General features: G+C 45.4%; 1 protein-coding gene across 1 annotated transcript in view; it reads left to right on the plus strand.

Annotated features, from left to right (window-relative positions):
* Window positions 1-17311, plus strand: part of RASSF6 (Ras association domain family member 6) — a 288183-nt gene that overhangs the window by 237575 nt on the left and 33297 nt on the right. The window contains exon 7 of the mRNA XM_069630785.1: window positions 1569-1670. Within this exon, the coding sequence (XP_069486886.1) occupies window positions 1569-1670 (102 nt within the window). The remainder of the gene's footprint in view (window positions 1-1568; window positions 1671-17311) is intronic.

Here is a 17311-nt window from a genome sequence, read left to right on the forward strand (position 1 = left end):
CACTGGCATTGCTCTGGGCAACCTGCCACACCACCGTTTTTTATCCCGCCTGCGCCATTGCAAAAGGGGTCCAGCCATATGCAAATCAGTCAGGTACTGCCACCAATGGTAGCAGCCCTGCCTGGACTGCTAGGCCAGGTCCCTTCTGCACGGAAACACAAGCAACCCCAGACATGTTTTGGTCTTGTTGGGCCTCCTCAGTGAAGTGCAGCTTGGTTCCCTATGGCACAGCGAGCAAGGGACCCACGTCTTGGCATATCCTCTCACATAGTGAGACAAACTGGAACTACAAAAGTGATGGGTGGAAGGTTTTGAATGAATCTGAACCACTGGCATTGCTCTGGGCAACCTTCCACACCACTGTTTTTTAGCCCGTCTGCACCATTGCAAAAGGAACAGCAAGGTAGGGGCCATGGTGAAACAGATGTAGGGTGTGGTGGGGGGTGGGGGGGTGGGATAGATCTGAATTTTCTCTACCAGATTCTGGATGCATGCTTTGATGGCTAGTGGTCTTTGTGAACTGAATTAGGGAAATGAAACTTGGGATTTCTCTGATGCTGTTGAAATGTGACCTAACAATGAAACGGCTTGTAGATTGCTGTAGGACAACTCGCATTTTTCATTGTGTTGTGTTATAGGACACACAGAGCCCTTGATATGAAGGAAGGGTTGTGCGCCATGCGGGTTTAGCATGAATGAGGCCATTTGATATAACCACTGCCTCAATAGCGAGAGCAAGTGGCATAGGCGTTGAAAAGGAAGGCCTATAAGAGACGCCCTCTCTGAGTTCCAGACAAAAGCAGATTGGCAATCACCGAGGAGCTTATTGAGGTGAGCTGCCTGAACACATTGTCCACATTTTTGTTCAGGTCGGTGGGGATCAATGGATGGGTTTTAGAGCACCTGGGCTTTTGTTTGGAATTAGTTGGTAGAACAACTGCTAGTGTCTGCTTAGTCAGCATGGCTCTGCCGTGCCTGAACTCAGTAGGCCCTGGGGCTACGGAATGTGAACAGCACACACGACTGAAGTTACTAACAACACAGCGGATTAGTGCGTTTTTGGCAGCGAGACAGCTCTGGGAATGGCATGACAAAAATGTGAATGCAAAGTACAAGTTTCAAAATTAAAATTAGACGTCAAATCCTTTCATTTACTTAGATCCATTCAAGCATTCCTGCCCCTGGAATGGTAGTGTTCATTCTTGAAACATATTTCCATGCGCTGACATTATGGCAACACATATGGAGCACCCTGCCCAGATACTAAGAAGACAGTGTTCGCACTCCCACATTCCATTCATAATTACAGCCACTCCTCTCGTGTATTAACCTAACTCGTGTTCCACTGAAAGACACAAACAAAACCACAAGTAGACATTATTCAAAGCGGGGAGAAATGTCACATTTAGGTGGAGAGAAAACTAACCCTTTTACGCCTGTGCTCAAGAAGGGACTCGTCTGGATACAAAAAGCCACTTCAAATGTGAAGGCCCAAGCGATACACACTACACACACGGCGCCAGAAGGGGCGATTATGCATGTTTACTATTTCTGGCCATGTTTTGCAGACATCCATTTTCACTCCAGCGTTTGGATCGCAAACGAAAGTGTGCGTAAACAGCCTCATGAAAACGGGAGAAGTGATCGAGCAACTCCTACACAAATTTAAGGTATTTACATGGAGGGGTGTGTGGGGGCATGGGGGAGGGGGATTGATGATCGCCTTCAAAAGTGTCTGAACCAACACGAAAAGTAAAAGTGTCATTTTTTATTTAGGGCTATTGGGTGGAGCTTAATACTATTGCATTGAAATACATATAGAAACGAGATTAGATGCGAGGAGGGTGTTTCCTTATTGACTAACCCATTAACTACCCAGGGCTATATTAATCTCTGTGGCCATTCCCACCCACTGTCTGCCCCTCTCCGTCCCAAAAACATCTTCTTGGTATCTCTTTGAGCTAGTTGTATCAAGCAGTAACATGAAAATGGGTGCTCTATGTGGCCTGCTAGTCTGATTTCTAAGCAGTCTTCTGGGAATATATGACATAATTGCAGCTGAAAAAGTGCTACTGGCGTGATAAAAATGAATTAACAAAGGTTCCATTCGGCCACTTGATTTACAAGCACTAAAGTCCCATTAAAAACAAACATTGGAAAGCCAACCATTTCGTCTTGTGGATATGTATTAAATAAGCATTGGCCTGGCTCCTTTATCATATGCCCTGATAATCACACCATTTTCCAGCTGTTATCATCTGGCAAATGCATATCCCATGCCTACACAGAAGCCCAAACTGCTAGCTATGATAGTGCTTGTTTTAGTTGAATCAGCAATGATGCTAATAGAAGTATGTTTTCAAACTTTGCATATTGATTAGTGCCTCCCTTGATATATATTTAGTACATGTAGGCCGCAGTTATGTCACTTCCGCAATAAAGCAGCCAATTGGGATAGCCATATCCTTTTCTGTGGCCATCATTCTCTGGCCCATGTATCTTGCATTCCGTGTGGATACTGTTGAGGGAATAAGTCCTCATATTCCCTCAAGATGAACCTTCTGATTCGCATCTCATGGATAGAGATCAGAGAAGGACCGCGGGCCATGGAGAAACCCTGGTGCTGGAGCCCTACGATCCTCGTTCCTTTGGATGTACGTGTTGTGTACGCCTTACGTCCCGCCACGCGGTGAAGTAAGGCGCAATCAAATAAATGCCCCAGCCCCGCTACGCGGGGGCAGTTCCGGGCGCACTACAGCACCAGAGTGTCTGCGTCTCTTTTTGCTCCCGCCGGAGCTGCGCAGCGAGGCCCTGGCGCCCAGGGCCACAAAACTCCTACATCCCGCTGATGCATCGGCTGGGGAGTAGGATTCAACACTTGCGACGAGAAAACGGGATCAAACGCTGCACGCGACGCCCAATTAATCAAGCCCTCAGCACGGGCACAATTTTTGGAAGCACGGTGAGGGGCCCATACCACAACCAAAAAAAAATGATGAATAATGAAAACAGGAGAAGAAGCTTCTAGTATTCTCCACACGGACATCTCGCCAGCGCATCATACCAGGGGGCCCACCACAATCTGGCCAACATCCGGATGAACAAATAGCCTGCCGCCTGCCACAGGATCTCTGACAGGAGTTTATGCACCTCACGTGAAAGGAAAGAAAGCTTGGACATCCACTGGCCACAAAAGGTGAGGGGGTTTCAGTGCACGTGGGCAGGAAGAGCTACCAGGGTCACGGAAAATGGCTACGGGCCTCTCTACTCCCAGGCCCAGCACACCATCGAGGATGGCAGCCAATCTTTCGCCATCCACGCCACACACAAGCTCACAAGGAGGGTCGTCATTGGTGCTCTGCCCATTCGACCCATTCACCGACCCCTCCTCAGTTGATCCTCGATGGAAGCTGTGGATCAAAAAATTCGAGATGGCCATGGATTGCAAAGGCATTACCACATCTCGCAAAATGAGGTCACACCTTCTACTTAATGTCGGGGATGAGGTTCTACGCATATTCAACTCGCTGGCAATAGCAGATGGCTCCGACGTCTACCAACAAACCAAGGACGCTCTCATAGCCCATTTTTTTCCCCAGCTAAATCCAGACTATGAAACATTCATTTTCTGTACCACCATCCAGTCCGAGGACGAGACACTTGACGCCTATCACACCAGACTCCGGAAACTTGCAATCTCCTGCAAATTTGCAGACGTTGAAAAAGAAATCCGATGCCAGATAATCAATGGGATACACTCGGAGAAGCTAAGGAGAATGGTGTTAAGTGAAAAAAGCATATCTCTGACCAGAATCTTATAACTCAGGCGCCAGAGGGAGTTGTCACATGCCAGAGCAGCGCACATGGGCATGACCCTGCAGAAACTACAACTGGCACTAACGATGGTGACAGTGGCCGAAATCACAAACCGCCAATACACAAGGGACGAGGCCAGTGGCAACAACACACCCCCCTGTGGCAACCAAGATCCCCCGGACCCACTGAGTGTGGGTGGTGCGGAGGACCTCGCCATGGGAGACGAAATTGCCTGGCCCAAGGCACCACGTGCGGTGCATGTGGCAGAAAAGATCACTATGCAAAAGTATGCTGATCGTCTGGGCCACCCCAACACCCCCAAACATCTCAATACAAAAACACGAGGAAGAAAAAGAAACAAGCCAGTGCCCGTCGAGTCGAGACTGTCAACTCATCAACTAATGAGGAAGGGGACAACGATGCACAACCTCAAAAAGAAGCAGCAAACGAGCAATGGAGAAAAGGAAAAAGGTGTACCTAGTCTCAGCACTGGACTACGGAGGCACGACACCCACGAAAAGACTGAGAAGACGGAAATGCCTAGTGGCCATCCAAGGCCAAGAAACGCAGATGACGATAGACACCGGGGCATCCGTTAACGTCATGCCAATGACCGCATTCAGAAAACTACGACCCCCACCAATCCTGAAAACAACAGACACGCTGTTGTTTGCGTCTGTGTGCAAAACTCCACTGCCCATAGTAGGACGATTCTGGATGATTATCAGCAGAGGTGACAAGTCACTGCAGTCTAAAATATACATTGTGAACGCAGGAATTGAGTGTCTACTGAGTGGAGACGTGACAGAGGACCTGGGACTCATAAGTTTCATCTGTGATGTGACAGATACACAGGACATTAACAGCATTCTCGGGAAATACCCAAACCTTCTCAAGGGCATTGGATGCCTAAAAGGAAAGTCCATTAAACTTCATATTGATGAGTCCGTTCAGCAGTACGACATCGAAGCACTCCATTCCACATAAGAAATCAGGTTGAGAAAGAACTCTGTGCAATCGAGAAAGTGGGCATCATTGAAGAAGGGACCGGACCAACACCGTGGGTGTCACCCATGGTCGTAACCAAGAAACCCAAACAACCGGGCAAGGTGAGAATATGCATTGACATGCGCCTCCCCAATGCAGCAATAAAGCGGGAGCGACACATCACCCCCATCCTTGATGAAATTATAGCGGACCTCACAGGATCGAAAATCTTCTCAAAAGTCGACCTCAATGCTGGATACCACCAACTGAAACTCCACCGTGACTCCAGGTAAATCACAACATTCTCCACCCACATAGGTTTGCGCAGATACAAACGACTCAGTTTCGGAATTTCCTCTGTGGCCGAAGTGTTTCAGCAGACCATCCAGGAGGTGATACGTGGCATCCCGGGGGGACTCAATGTCAGCGATGACATTCTCATTCATGCAGGTGACAAGGAAGAGCATGTACGATGAATCAACATGCTACTTAGCAGGCTAGAGGGTGCAGGCCTAACAACTCACAAGGAGAAGTGTGAGTTCCTAAAGGAAGAGATCTCGTTCTTCGGATACACATTCAACGGCGCAGGCATCTCGGCAGACCCTCAAAAAGTAGCGGATATCCGTGCGGCTTCACCCCCAACCACACCAACAGAGGTATGCAGGTTTCTAGGGATGGCAACATACTGCGGAAGATTCATCCCCAACCTAGCTACGTTGTCTGAACCTCTGAGGGAACTCACTAAGGCCAACATGAAATGGGTCTGGACCCCCACCTGCCAGGAAGCATTAGAACAAATAAAGGCCTCACTCTCGGCCGACACCACCATGGCATACTACGATCCCACATTGCCGACCGAACTATGTGTCGACGCCAGCCCGGTGGGTCTAGGGGCAATCCTAATCCAAGTAGCTGGCACAGGAGAGTCGATGCCGATCGCATACACCTCCCGCGCTTTGACACCGACGGAGCAACGGTACTCCCACATAGAAAAGGAAGCAATCGCAGTACTGTGGGGCTGTCGCCATGTTCACCTGTGCCTGTACGCCGAAGGTTCAAGGCATACACGGACCACAAACCACTCCTCCCCATATTCATGGGCTCGTCATCACACCCTCCAGCCAGAATAGGGAACTGGCTACTACACCTACAACAGTATGACTTTGAGTTGGCATACCAATCTGGCAGCAGGAACCCCGCAGATTTCCTGTCCAGGCACCCAAGAGCAGCCACGCCAGGGGAGATACACATGGCTGCGGAAATGGAGGAACACATCTGCAACATGGTTCACGCGATGAAACCAAGAGCCATTGTCATCGAAGACATCGTGGAGGCCACGCAGGTCGACCGATGCTGTGATCTGGTAAAAGACACGGTCATCTCTGGTGAATGGAAATCCTTCCTACGGAATATTCACAATCGCACTGCCGAAGCCAAAGAGTTCCCGCTGGCATGTTCACAGTATGGATAGACCTGTCAATCACGGAGGAAGAGCTCATACTAAGAGGGACCCAAATAGTCATCCCCGCAAGCATGCAAGACAGAGTCGTAGGGTTAGCGCACAAAGGTCACCAGAGAATGGTAAGGACCAAGGCCCGGATCAGACACCGTGTATGGTTCCCCCGCATTGACGAAAAAGTGGAGCAATTTATCACAACATGCCTCCCATGTCAAATCACTGGCGCCCCGCCGAACCCCGAGCCAATACTATCAGCAGAGCGAGGGTCCTCCAGATGGGACGCAATCAGCGTCGACTTCTGTAAGATACAGGAGGGCACGTACCTGTTAGTGGCAATCAACGACCGCTCTAGGTACCCAGAGGTTGAAATCGTATCCTCCACATCAGCAGAGGCCGTCATACCAGCTATGGAGAAAATGTTTGCCACACATGGCCTTCCACGGAGGATCCGGACTGACAATGGACCACCGTTCCATGGCGAAGAATTCAAGAAGTACCTAGCCGACCTCTACATTCACTACCATCACATAATGCCGAGATGGCCACAGGCTAACAGCGACGTGGAAAGGTTCATGCAAACCCTCAATAAAATGCTGCACCTTTCCCGTGTCAACTGAAGCCCCTAAAGGGTGGACCTATGTAGGTTCCTGAGAAACTACAGAGTGACACCCCACAGCACCACAGGGATACCACCGGCGGACATCATGTATGGAACCATAATTAATTCATCCATCCCACACCACCCGAGCGGGGTACGGACACGTATGACAGGGCACAAGCTCAAAAAAGAAGGACTGTGGCGAACGAACATATGAGCACCAAGAGACATGCCAGGAGGTCCAATCACTGAGTGGGTGATCAGGTAATAATGGTAAGGAACCCATCCAAGTCAAAGCTGGACACCCAATACGACTCCGTCCCATGGACCATAACACAAAGGTGAGGGACCATGATAACAGCCACAAGGGGACAAAGACAGGTCACAAGAAATGCATCATCGTTCAAGACAGTGCCAAGAGACCTGTGGACGGATGGAGAGCAGCAACCAGCGGAAGAGGAAGAGCCGCAATTTGAGGAGGAGCATCTCCACCAGGAAGGAGAAGCGACCATGGACGACGGAATGGAAGAGCTGCCGAGCGAACCAGAGGATGCAGAGCTGAACAATGAAGGTGAGCAACCCAATGGGAGTCAAGGGATATTTCCTTATAGAAAACGTAACCATTTAAAACCAACTGCTTTCTTCCTTTTTGTGTGGTGATGAACTCCACTTTGTTCTCCATTTTTTATTCTAAAATAAACGAGAAAATTAACTGTTTTATCCTTCCTGTTACATAATTGTATGTTGTATGATACCTTAATGTCTAGTTACATGTTCATTATAACAATATTACCTGTTTTAGTCTGAAACAACTCCAATCGATTTCCTGCAGTATGTTCTCAAGTGATGTTCTGTCAGGTAATGACGGTTTTCCACAACCGTTATTGGTTTCCTGGTACCTATACAAGGTTCTTTACTCGTGGTTGTCACCTATGAGTTTAACCCTTGTTTACCCTCTTGTGTTGTGTATGAGGGATGAGAGGGTTGTCGGGGGGCTGGTGGGTGTTTCTTTATATCGGGTTATTGATATTGTTAATCACCTTTTTTTTCGACATTTATTTTTCGAAAAATTGACTCTTTTAGTTATATGTATATCTTTTCGATATTCTGAATTTTGACATTTTTTTTTCAACATTTTTGTAGTTCGACATTTTTTTTCTCGATATTATCACTAGAAACCATGCAGCACCCTGGCCGTGTGTCTCGTGGCTCGGGTGCTGTATTAATGGAACAACAACATGCATGCAAGTCTGATAATACAGCACCCGGGCCGTGCAAAGCGCTGCCTGTTGCATATTGCAGCTAAAAAATGTATTAATAATATAGTCGCCCGCCCCAACTCCCCAAGCCCCCAAACACAGCATAGTACACTGTACTTACCTGATAGTGATGCATGTGCATCCACACTAGATCACTCCTGTTTTCGGAATGGCGGGGCCACCGAGGGCTGACGACAACGCCAGGAAGCCAGCCAGCCCCAAGCTATCAGTGCGCAGACGTGCACATAGCCTGAGGGGCACGCCACAACATACGCCCATGGGCCTGGCTGGCGGCCTGGAGCCAGCGCCACCGGGGCCCTGGGGGGAAGTGAAAAAGCAATAAACACATGTTGCTGCTAATTACATATTTATTAGTCAATTACACTTTGCTGCTGACCTGAGGGGCAAAGGCCAGCCTGTAGCAGTGCTCACTGCTCGCTCCTAATAACACATCAAAATCAGGACTCAGAGAGAGCACCGCCGCACGGCACCCCCTAGAGGCTGACTGACGTCAGGCAGCCGCCTGAGCTGCCTGACACGAAGACCGGCCCTGATTCCCACAACATCTCAACTTTAAAACGTCTCATCGACCTTCTCAACTAGGGATCACCCTCAAACTCTTCTTCTCTGCAAATTCAAAGTGCTTTGGATAACACAGGGGCATTGTGCTGGTCGGGCAAGTGAACAGAGGATAGCACAGGGGCAACGTGCTGGTCTTTGAAGCAAGACCACACCGAGCAACAGAGGGTTGAAGCTTGGATCTGCGCTTAGAAACCGAATTCTGGTATTGAGCGTGTTATAAAAAAACAATTAAATTTAAAAAACATTGCATTCACCCCTGACCTTACCCACTCTTCATCAAAAAAAACAATGCCCTTCACTCTGCTACCGTAAGCTACGTTTAGATATTAATCATGCCACTATCCCTTGACACACCACTTATTTTCAAGCCACTACTGGGACCTCCTTCATTGACCTATTTATTTGTTTTTTTTTTTATCACCTACAGACTTTGCAAATTACCTCACCTCAAAAATGGACTGCCTCTACTCTGCCTTTTGACTCTCAGCCTTCTCTCGTATCATTGACACTCCGCTCTTCTGCTTTCTGAAGTGATCCTATACAACTACTGCACCGTGAGACCGTTTGCCGTTTATATACATATCCTGTTTCTTCCTCTTTTTTGCTCGGTTATCCAACAAAATGTTTTCCTCTTTCACCAACCTGGTTGGTTACTGTACTCGTTCATAGAGGGTGTCACCCAATTCCTTCTAAGAAAATCCTCGTTTGTGTAGTCTTTTTCACTGCCTTTCTAAGCGACTTGAGTGCCAAGTAGATCACCCTCTTTCTTAACGCTCACTCTGTCCCATGGCCTGCTTCAGTCTGGCTGTAGATCACACACTGCACTGAATCTTGTTTTCTCTTTGTAAATAATCACCGTGCTGCGCCCCAACACTCTTAGTTACATTTAGATTAATCTGCTACATTAAACACATGGACCACTGTACATTTATTGGAACTCTTTCTTGTTCTGATTTTTCAGTGGTTCCCCCTCCCACTTTTCACCCATCTTTTGCAACTGCTACTCTTTGGTTAATTACTCTCCTCCTTTTTTGTCTCGATCTCTGCTACAGCCATGGCTCTATTGTGGATCGTTAACCTTTTAGTATGTACACAAACCCTCTACGCCATTATTTCATCTTTTCATTAGTTATGCAGTTTTTCTGTAGACTAATATTAAATTGTTTACCCTGTGCTCTAAAACTTTACTCCCAAATATATTTTCTCTGTCCATTTTTAATGTATTCTTAAACCCTCTACCTTAATCAATTAATGAAATCTTTATTTTGAAGGTTAAAAACACCATAAACGAATACATTTCAGATTAAAAGACACAACAATGCACAAAATGTATAGCAATGAAAATCCTACACAATCATTTCAAAATGCTAATTTGTTCTTGGTGACATACTTCATTCAATGATAATGCACATTCTATAAATAGCATGTGCATCATCTTTGTTCGACACTAGAGATAGATATTTGATCACTTCACTAATTGTTGTGCACTTATTTCTTCTGAATTATGGTATTAGGAACCTTAACTTGAGGTTGTATGATAACGAACAAAAGAATAAAAAATGTGTGAGGTTGCCCAGAGTTTTGTTATTACAGGGCCAGAAAGCACTCAGATGATAGCCATTGTTATCTATGGGAGGCTCAACACGGTAGGTATTGATATGCAACTAGCCTGTAAAATGAATCAGACACTCCTCCTACACGGGCACAAGAACCAGCGTATATATAATTAGCTTTTGGCTCATGACAACCATGTGAGAAATAATGGAAAACCGAATGCTCCTTTATCTCCACACTATGGCACAGAGACCTTCTCTATTACAGAAATCTCAATCGGACCAGGGATAGATCCTTTTTTTCGATATATTAGGAAAGGAGCTAAATCATTTCAGAAGACCAAGGGGGCTAAATTCCTTCTTCAGTTGGGTTAACCAAGGAATTTTCGTGCAAATATCAGACACCAATAATTCTTTAATGATATCATGTGTTAAGTGAAGCTTTGTATTCGACCAAAGTCTAATACAGAGTAATAGTGGATTAAGACTGATTAGATCACTTATATAGTCCAGACCTAATTCCTGATGTAACAAATATGTCGGGCACTTTTTGCAACTCCAAAGAATTGTTGCAAGAAGTTATTTTCTTTAATCTGAATTGATGGAGCAGGGAAAAACGGCCAAACCTCAGTCACAGACTAGTTGCAATAGACCTGCCCTGATAGATGGGGAGTGCAGAATCAGTGGTTAAGCCGCCCATGTTTCTGCCAAAATTAACAATGGTAGCATGCGTCTGTCTGAATTTTGTGGCTGCACTGCTGATGTGATCATTCCAGTTTGAGCCATTATTAAACACTATCCCAAGATAGGTGAATTTGGGAACTCACTCTACTTTTCGTGAAGATGCAAAAATACAGGTAGGTTACCACTGGGCATATCCAGCTGTGTCTGTAGAGCCAATTGGACAACATCAGCTGCAGAGGAAAGAACACTTGTGTGTTTGCCAGCTATTCAAGGTGTGTCGTATGAAAGTCAATTTAAATCCAAAGCGAATTTAATGCTGTAAATATTAATAATGGTGCTAGCACGCACCCTTGCCTGACTCCACGAGACACACTAAAAGTGTAACCTTAACCATAATATCTAATCTCATCACAGCGGTGAGATTGCAGTGCAGGGAAATGAGCAGGTTTGAAAGTGGCCAGGGCAAGCCCAGGGTGCATAGAGAGTGCCTCTACTTTTGCCAGCTCACATTGTCAAATGTCGAGCTCAGGTCCATGAGCCCCAGGTAAATTGGGCAACTGTAACCTCAGACATACTTGTTCAGTATCAGCCTGAGGTTAAGGACCTGCTCAAACGTTCTAGCTCCTGCTCTTAACCCACATTGCTCTTCTGTTGGAATGTTGTAAGCCTGAGGCCAGTCAAGGGTACGGTTATACACCACCCTTTCTAACATATCACTGTAGAGTCAATCAATGATATATGGGTGGTAGCATCTTGGATCTAGTCTATCACCTTTTCTATAGAAAGGTATTATTATTAATTATTTTCAATTCAAAGGAATTAGGTCATTGCTGATATATCATTGAAGATTTTGGTGAATACTGGCACCTATATCAGCCGAATCTTCTTAAATGCATCTTAAATGCAAACACTTGTGTATGAGCGTGATAGAAATAAAATATCAATATCATCCAACACAATTAATCTGATCCGAGCTAGAAGCTTTCCCTGAGAGGGTGGAAAACAGAGCACTCCTTAGTTCTTCAACCTCAAACTGCACTGGGGAGTTAGTGGGTGGTATACTTCCCCAATGCAAAGTGTTTTCTAAAACTCCATTTTTTGACTTGAGCTAAAGGGTTATAGAGCTGTGAGAAAGGATTGTCCCGGGCTGCAGCCGATGGTAACACATTGGCATCAGTCAGGGACGACCTAATTCCCTTTGACACAATTTTCCAGAATTCCCTTTTGTTTGTGTGATTTGCTGCTGCTTCCAGACGTTGCCAAGACTTTTCTTTCCAGAGGTATTTGGCCTGTTTTACTGTACTTGTATGAAGCTGTCTCAACTTTGTCATACTTTCTTTGTCTCTATTGGACTCCTTTATAGTTTTAATAACTGGGATTTCATTTTTTTGCAGTCCTGATTGTACCAGGTAATTATGTTTATATCAGCTGGACTTGATGACAGATGTTAAGTGCAACCTTGCTATTTCAATTATACTATTGGAAACTTGTAGTTGCACCAATTCTGCATCTGAACTAGTGAGGCAGGTTTCTATGCAACTTAAACATGCACTGATCAGTTTGGTTGAAATGTTTTCCGTATTTATATTTACCCATTTTAGTGGTTTCCTCCTGGTGGAAATGTTTTTGTCGGAATCATTTATACAGTATCAGTAGGTCATGGTCACTCTCTGAACGTTGAACAATGTCATGTAGATAGTGCAAGTCATAGATGTGCACTATAAAAAAGTCGATTGTTGATTGATATCTAGTGTTCCTGAATATAAATTGACCTGGAGTGTCAGATGATAACCTCCTATTAACTGTGCATAAAACCTTTTCTAGTAGTTGCAGTTAAAACTATTCGGCCACCTTAGATGTCGTTCCATCCAGCATGCTTGAAGATGGTGTGTTGGCAGTGAGGTCTATTTCCTTGGGCACACCTTCCCCAGCATTACAGTCACCAAGCCTTACATTAAAATCGCCTCAGATTATAAGCATTGGTTTTATGCTACAATTTCATAATGGGTTGATACTAAGCCTATCAAGTGCTTTTGATAGTACTTCAATATCGGGACTCCGAGCTGTTCTTTGTGAGGCACTGTACAAATGTATAATTGACTACTCATGTGAACCCTCATTACTGTGTGGGAAAATCTTTCTGAACTACAGGTGACACATCAAATAACATGAGTATTTGTAGAACGCATATTCACCCAAAGAGGGGTATCTTGGCGCTATTGACAGATGACAGATGTTTATAGTTTTGCATCAATATATGTGGCCAATCCGCCTTTGTTCATGACACTTTTACTTTTTAGGGCTGGGATATGAAACCCATAGAAGTCATTTAATTGAATAAACGCAAGCTCCCAGGTTTCCTGGAATAATTGTATGTCATCTGAGGACATAAATGCAATAAACTCAAGATCCCCCAGTTTATTTCTTAATCTGGCTTTGTTCTAGGAGACTAATGTTAAGCAGCATTGTGTGGGTCTAGCCAAGACAAAATCCCCTCTCTGCGGAAAAATGATCGACATTTTTGTAAACCATGTCCCTGGCCTGTACTGACAGTTCCGTTCTTGTGGAGCCACTCAGTGCTCATTCAAGGACCAGTGGGTTCATATGCATTATTTCCACAGAGCCCACGGAATCTAGAATATATTGTGGATACTTGCATCAGCAAATGTTACAATAACGGAGATCATTTCCATTGGGACCCCTGCTCCCGACTTCTTCCCTTCACTCTGGCGTTCCTCCATTGGCTCTCCCCCTGTTTCTTCTTCTGAGGCCAGAAACCTTGGAGTCATCTTCAACTCCTCTCTCTCCTACCTCCCTCACACTCAGGACATTGCCAAGAAGTCCCACTTTCAGCTCTTCCTTCTCAAAAGAATTCTACCTTTTCTCACCTTGCCCCAGAAGCTCAAAGTTACCCGAGCCCTGGTTCTCTCTAGGCTTGACTATTGCAATAGCCTCCTCTTGACTCTACCTTCTTCCACTCTGTGACCCCTCCACCTAATCCAGAATAGAGCAGCAACACTTATCCTTGGCCTCAAGCCCAGGGACCGTAGCTCTCCTGCCCTAAAAAGACTTCACTGGCTCCCTGTTGCTTCACTGATTAAATTCAAATCCCTCTGTATCACCCACAAGTCTGTCTGGGGCCGGGGACCACACTATCTGCTACTCTCTTACTAAATATTCCCCTGCTAGACCTCTGCGCCCCTCTGGCACCAACTCTTTTTGTGTAAAGCCTTTAGCTAAACAGAGGGCAGGAGGTTGATCGCTTTCCTCAGCTGGCTCTCTTCATTGGTACAGCCTCCCCCTCCCTCTTCGTCTTGAGCAGGACTTTCTTAAATTCCAGATGCTCCTCAAGACTTTCCTCTTTACCTCCTCCCCCCACTCTCTCCTCTGCTAATCTCACAGTTGCTTGTTTGGTGTCCAGGGCGCTTATGCATCCATGAGGCCCTGACCTCCCACACTGAATCGTCCCCAGCTTCTGTCCATCCTCAGCACTTGCCTTGGCACACCCTCCACAATGGAAGCTTTCACTTACCATACATTGCACTTCATGAGCACCCCAGCACCTATCACATTCCCCCTCCCATCTGGACTTGCACGTTCTGAACACTCACAAGGCATAGTAGGTTCAGCTCCCCCACACACTATATTTAATATTTCTTATGTATTTTAATGTTTCTCTCGTGTCCCTCCATGTTGCTGTGTGGGCACTTTGAAACCGAATGTACTTGCTGTATAAGCGCCTAACAAGCAAATAACACTGCAACCGCCGCAATACATACAATCCGACATAATGATCCCTTGATGCTCCCCTAAGACTTTACCAAGTCTTTTTTGTAGGCGTTCTTATTGCCAGGAAAACAGCCTTTAAAAGTACAAGTAAGATTCTGTCTCCTCCAACTTTCCATCTGATCCAGTTGGGTACTTGTTCTGGATTCCTGCTGACCTTTGCCCACAATTACAGATAATGGCTTCATGGATCTCAAGGTTGGTTGCAAGAAACAAGTAATGCCCTGAGATATCTGACATATCCAACTGTAAGCGTCCAATAGGACATCAACATATGTGTAGGAAAGAACACATATGTGTTTGCCAGCTATTCTAGGCATGTCCTTTGAAAGTGTATTTAAATCTAAAGGGAGTGTACTGATAGAAAGGGTAGCTCAGCTGCAACGTGCTTGCCTTGGAAGCAAGAAGACACGAAGCAACACAGGTTCGATTCCCTGGTGCACGCTTAGAAACCTCTGGGTATTTAAGCGCATTATGAATACGCAACTAAGACAAAACATTTACTCAACTAAAGAAAAAAATAACAATTCCTGTAACAGCGCCTCAATGCCTGTGGGCTGTGTGAGCGCTTTAAAAATGCAATAAATAAATCAATAATAATGGCACCAGTACACACCCTTGCCTGACTCCACAAGACACACTAATAGATGGAGTCACTTTGCCCGTGCTATCCAATCTCATCATAAGAGGATTCCTATTGTTTGCGGGTGATGTGGAAGTAATACCCAATAGTCCAATTATCTTTTCAGGTCCATTGTATACCTCACTTCTCACAAGAGCAGCCACCTACAGGTCCATCACCGAATTTGCCTTTGTTGTAGGGCCATTCTTGGCCTTAAGGCACTGCCCAATTGTTTGTTTATCTTTCTAGTCAGTAGTGCATCAATGTTATTGTGGCTGCCTATAGCAGCATAGCCAACTGATTGAGCGTGCTTTGGGTAATTTTTCTGTAGTTCGACTTCAGTGAGCCTTTCAGATGTTTTATTGTACCTTGGCCTACCCTTGTTCACTAGATCGCTTATCAGATCTAGACTTTTCTCTAGAAGAATTTGATCCAGAATGCGCTCTTCCCTTAAAATCAGACAGCTTGCATTAGTTCTTTCATCATAACCCCCATTCTTGAGAGTTGAAATTGAACTGTGTCCTGTAGCTCCAGAAATTCTCAGTTAGATGGCCAATCGCAATCCCTTTTCCCTGATTCGACAGGGTGATCGTTTGCTGGTAGACGATAGTGTGCCGCAGACATTTTTCCATTCCTAGTTATAAACATGGTTTGTTGGGATATCATTTGGGGCTATATGATCAGTACCCGATGAGGAAATCGTTTCTGTAGGATCCTGAATGCTCATAGCAGAGTTTGCACCTCCTAGGCCACTACAGGAATTAGTATTTCTAGCTGCAGTGATGCTGGGACAGTTTTTCCCATTAATGGGCAATGGGCTGGTATTCCCATCTATAGGCAAACGGACGATCTGACGATAGTTTGTTGACAAGTCAGTGTTAAAATGAGTATTGCCTGTAACATGCAGGACCATTGTGGCAGTTCTCGTTTTCAGAAGTGATTTACCCAATTTCTGTGGGAAAGAGTTCAAGAGTTCATCCATCTTTTCCCCCAGACGTCTAGAAATGGAACATAATACAAGGTGGACTAATTAACTTGTGGACCAACCAGGGAACTTTCAACTGCATTAGCTCCCACTACCTTAATCACTGTAGAAAATGAGAGTTGCCTTTTCCTCCTTCCTATAACCCTATCTCATCTTCTGCAGAGACTGTCTTCATAATCTGACTCAAGTCTTTGCTTCAATCTTCCACACCTCCAGCCACCTATAGTGAAACATCTTCAAGCTTTATCCCTCATCAAGTTTCAGAATACTAAGTCTGTCAGCTTTTTCTTTCCCTCACTATTACGTGGTCTTGGACTCTCACTCGGTATCAATTTACCCTTCACTCTTGCTTCTGTGTCTTTTGGAAAATTCCTTCTCTGCATGTGTCTTGCCTCATTTCATTTTCGTTGGCTATCTGCCATTTCCTTTACAGTGTTACTTGTACTTTCTTCGCGTGGTGTGCTTTTCCCTTTTCAGTAATTTCTCTCTCGTACAAGTCTATGTCTCTGCCTGCGCTCGCCGTGCTTCCTCCCAAATCTTCCTTGTGTACCCCCTTAATTTCTATTGCCCTCAATGCTCCTAAACTATGGAACATTATTTATTTGTGTGTGTTGAAGTCAAATGGTTTGCTGGATTGTCTGCTCTCTAGTTACTGGTTACACGCAATACTCTGCTGGATGTGTAGTTCACTGAAGCTGTTGTTTCTGTGAGCTCATGACCGTGGTAATGATACTGAAGGTTGCGATTTGTTTCCCTTGCTAGAACCTGGCACTGGTGATCCAGCGAATTAGCTCCCTCCAATGATGGGAATGAATTGGCAATGTACGCCAATGTTTAGTGGAATATTCTCGCTGCTCCCCTGTTCAACTGGCCCTATTGTTCCCTGTGCGTACACCCACCCTCACTCTGCCACTTTTTCCCACCTCCACAAGCCCTCTCCCTACCTCCCTGTACCTTCCCACTGCCCACTCCTTTTATAT

Source organism: Ambystoma mexicanum, chromosome 6q (genome assembly GCF_040938575.1).
Source record: "Ambystoma mexicanum isolate Mex_15411 chromosome 6q, UKY_AmexF1_1, whole genome shotgun sequence".
NCBI lineage: Eukaryota > Metazoa > Chordata > Amphibia > Caudata > Ambystomatidae > Ambystoma > Ambystoma mexicanum.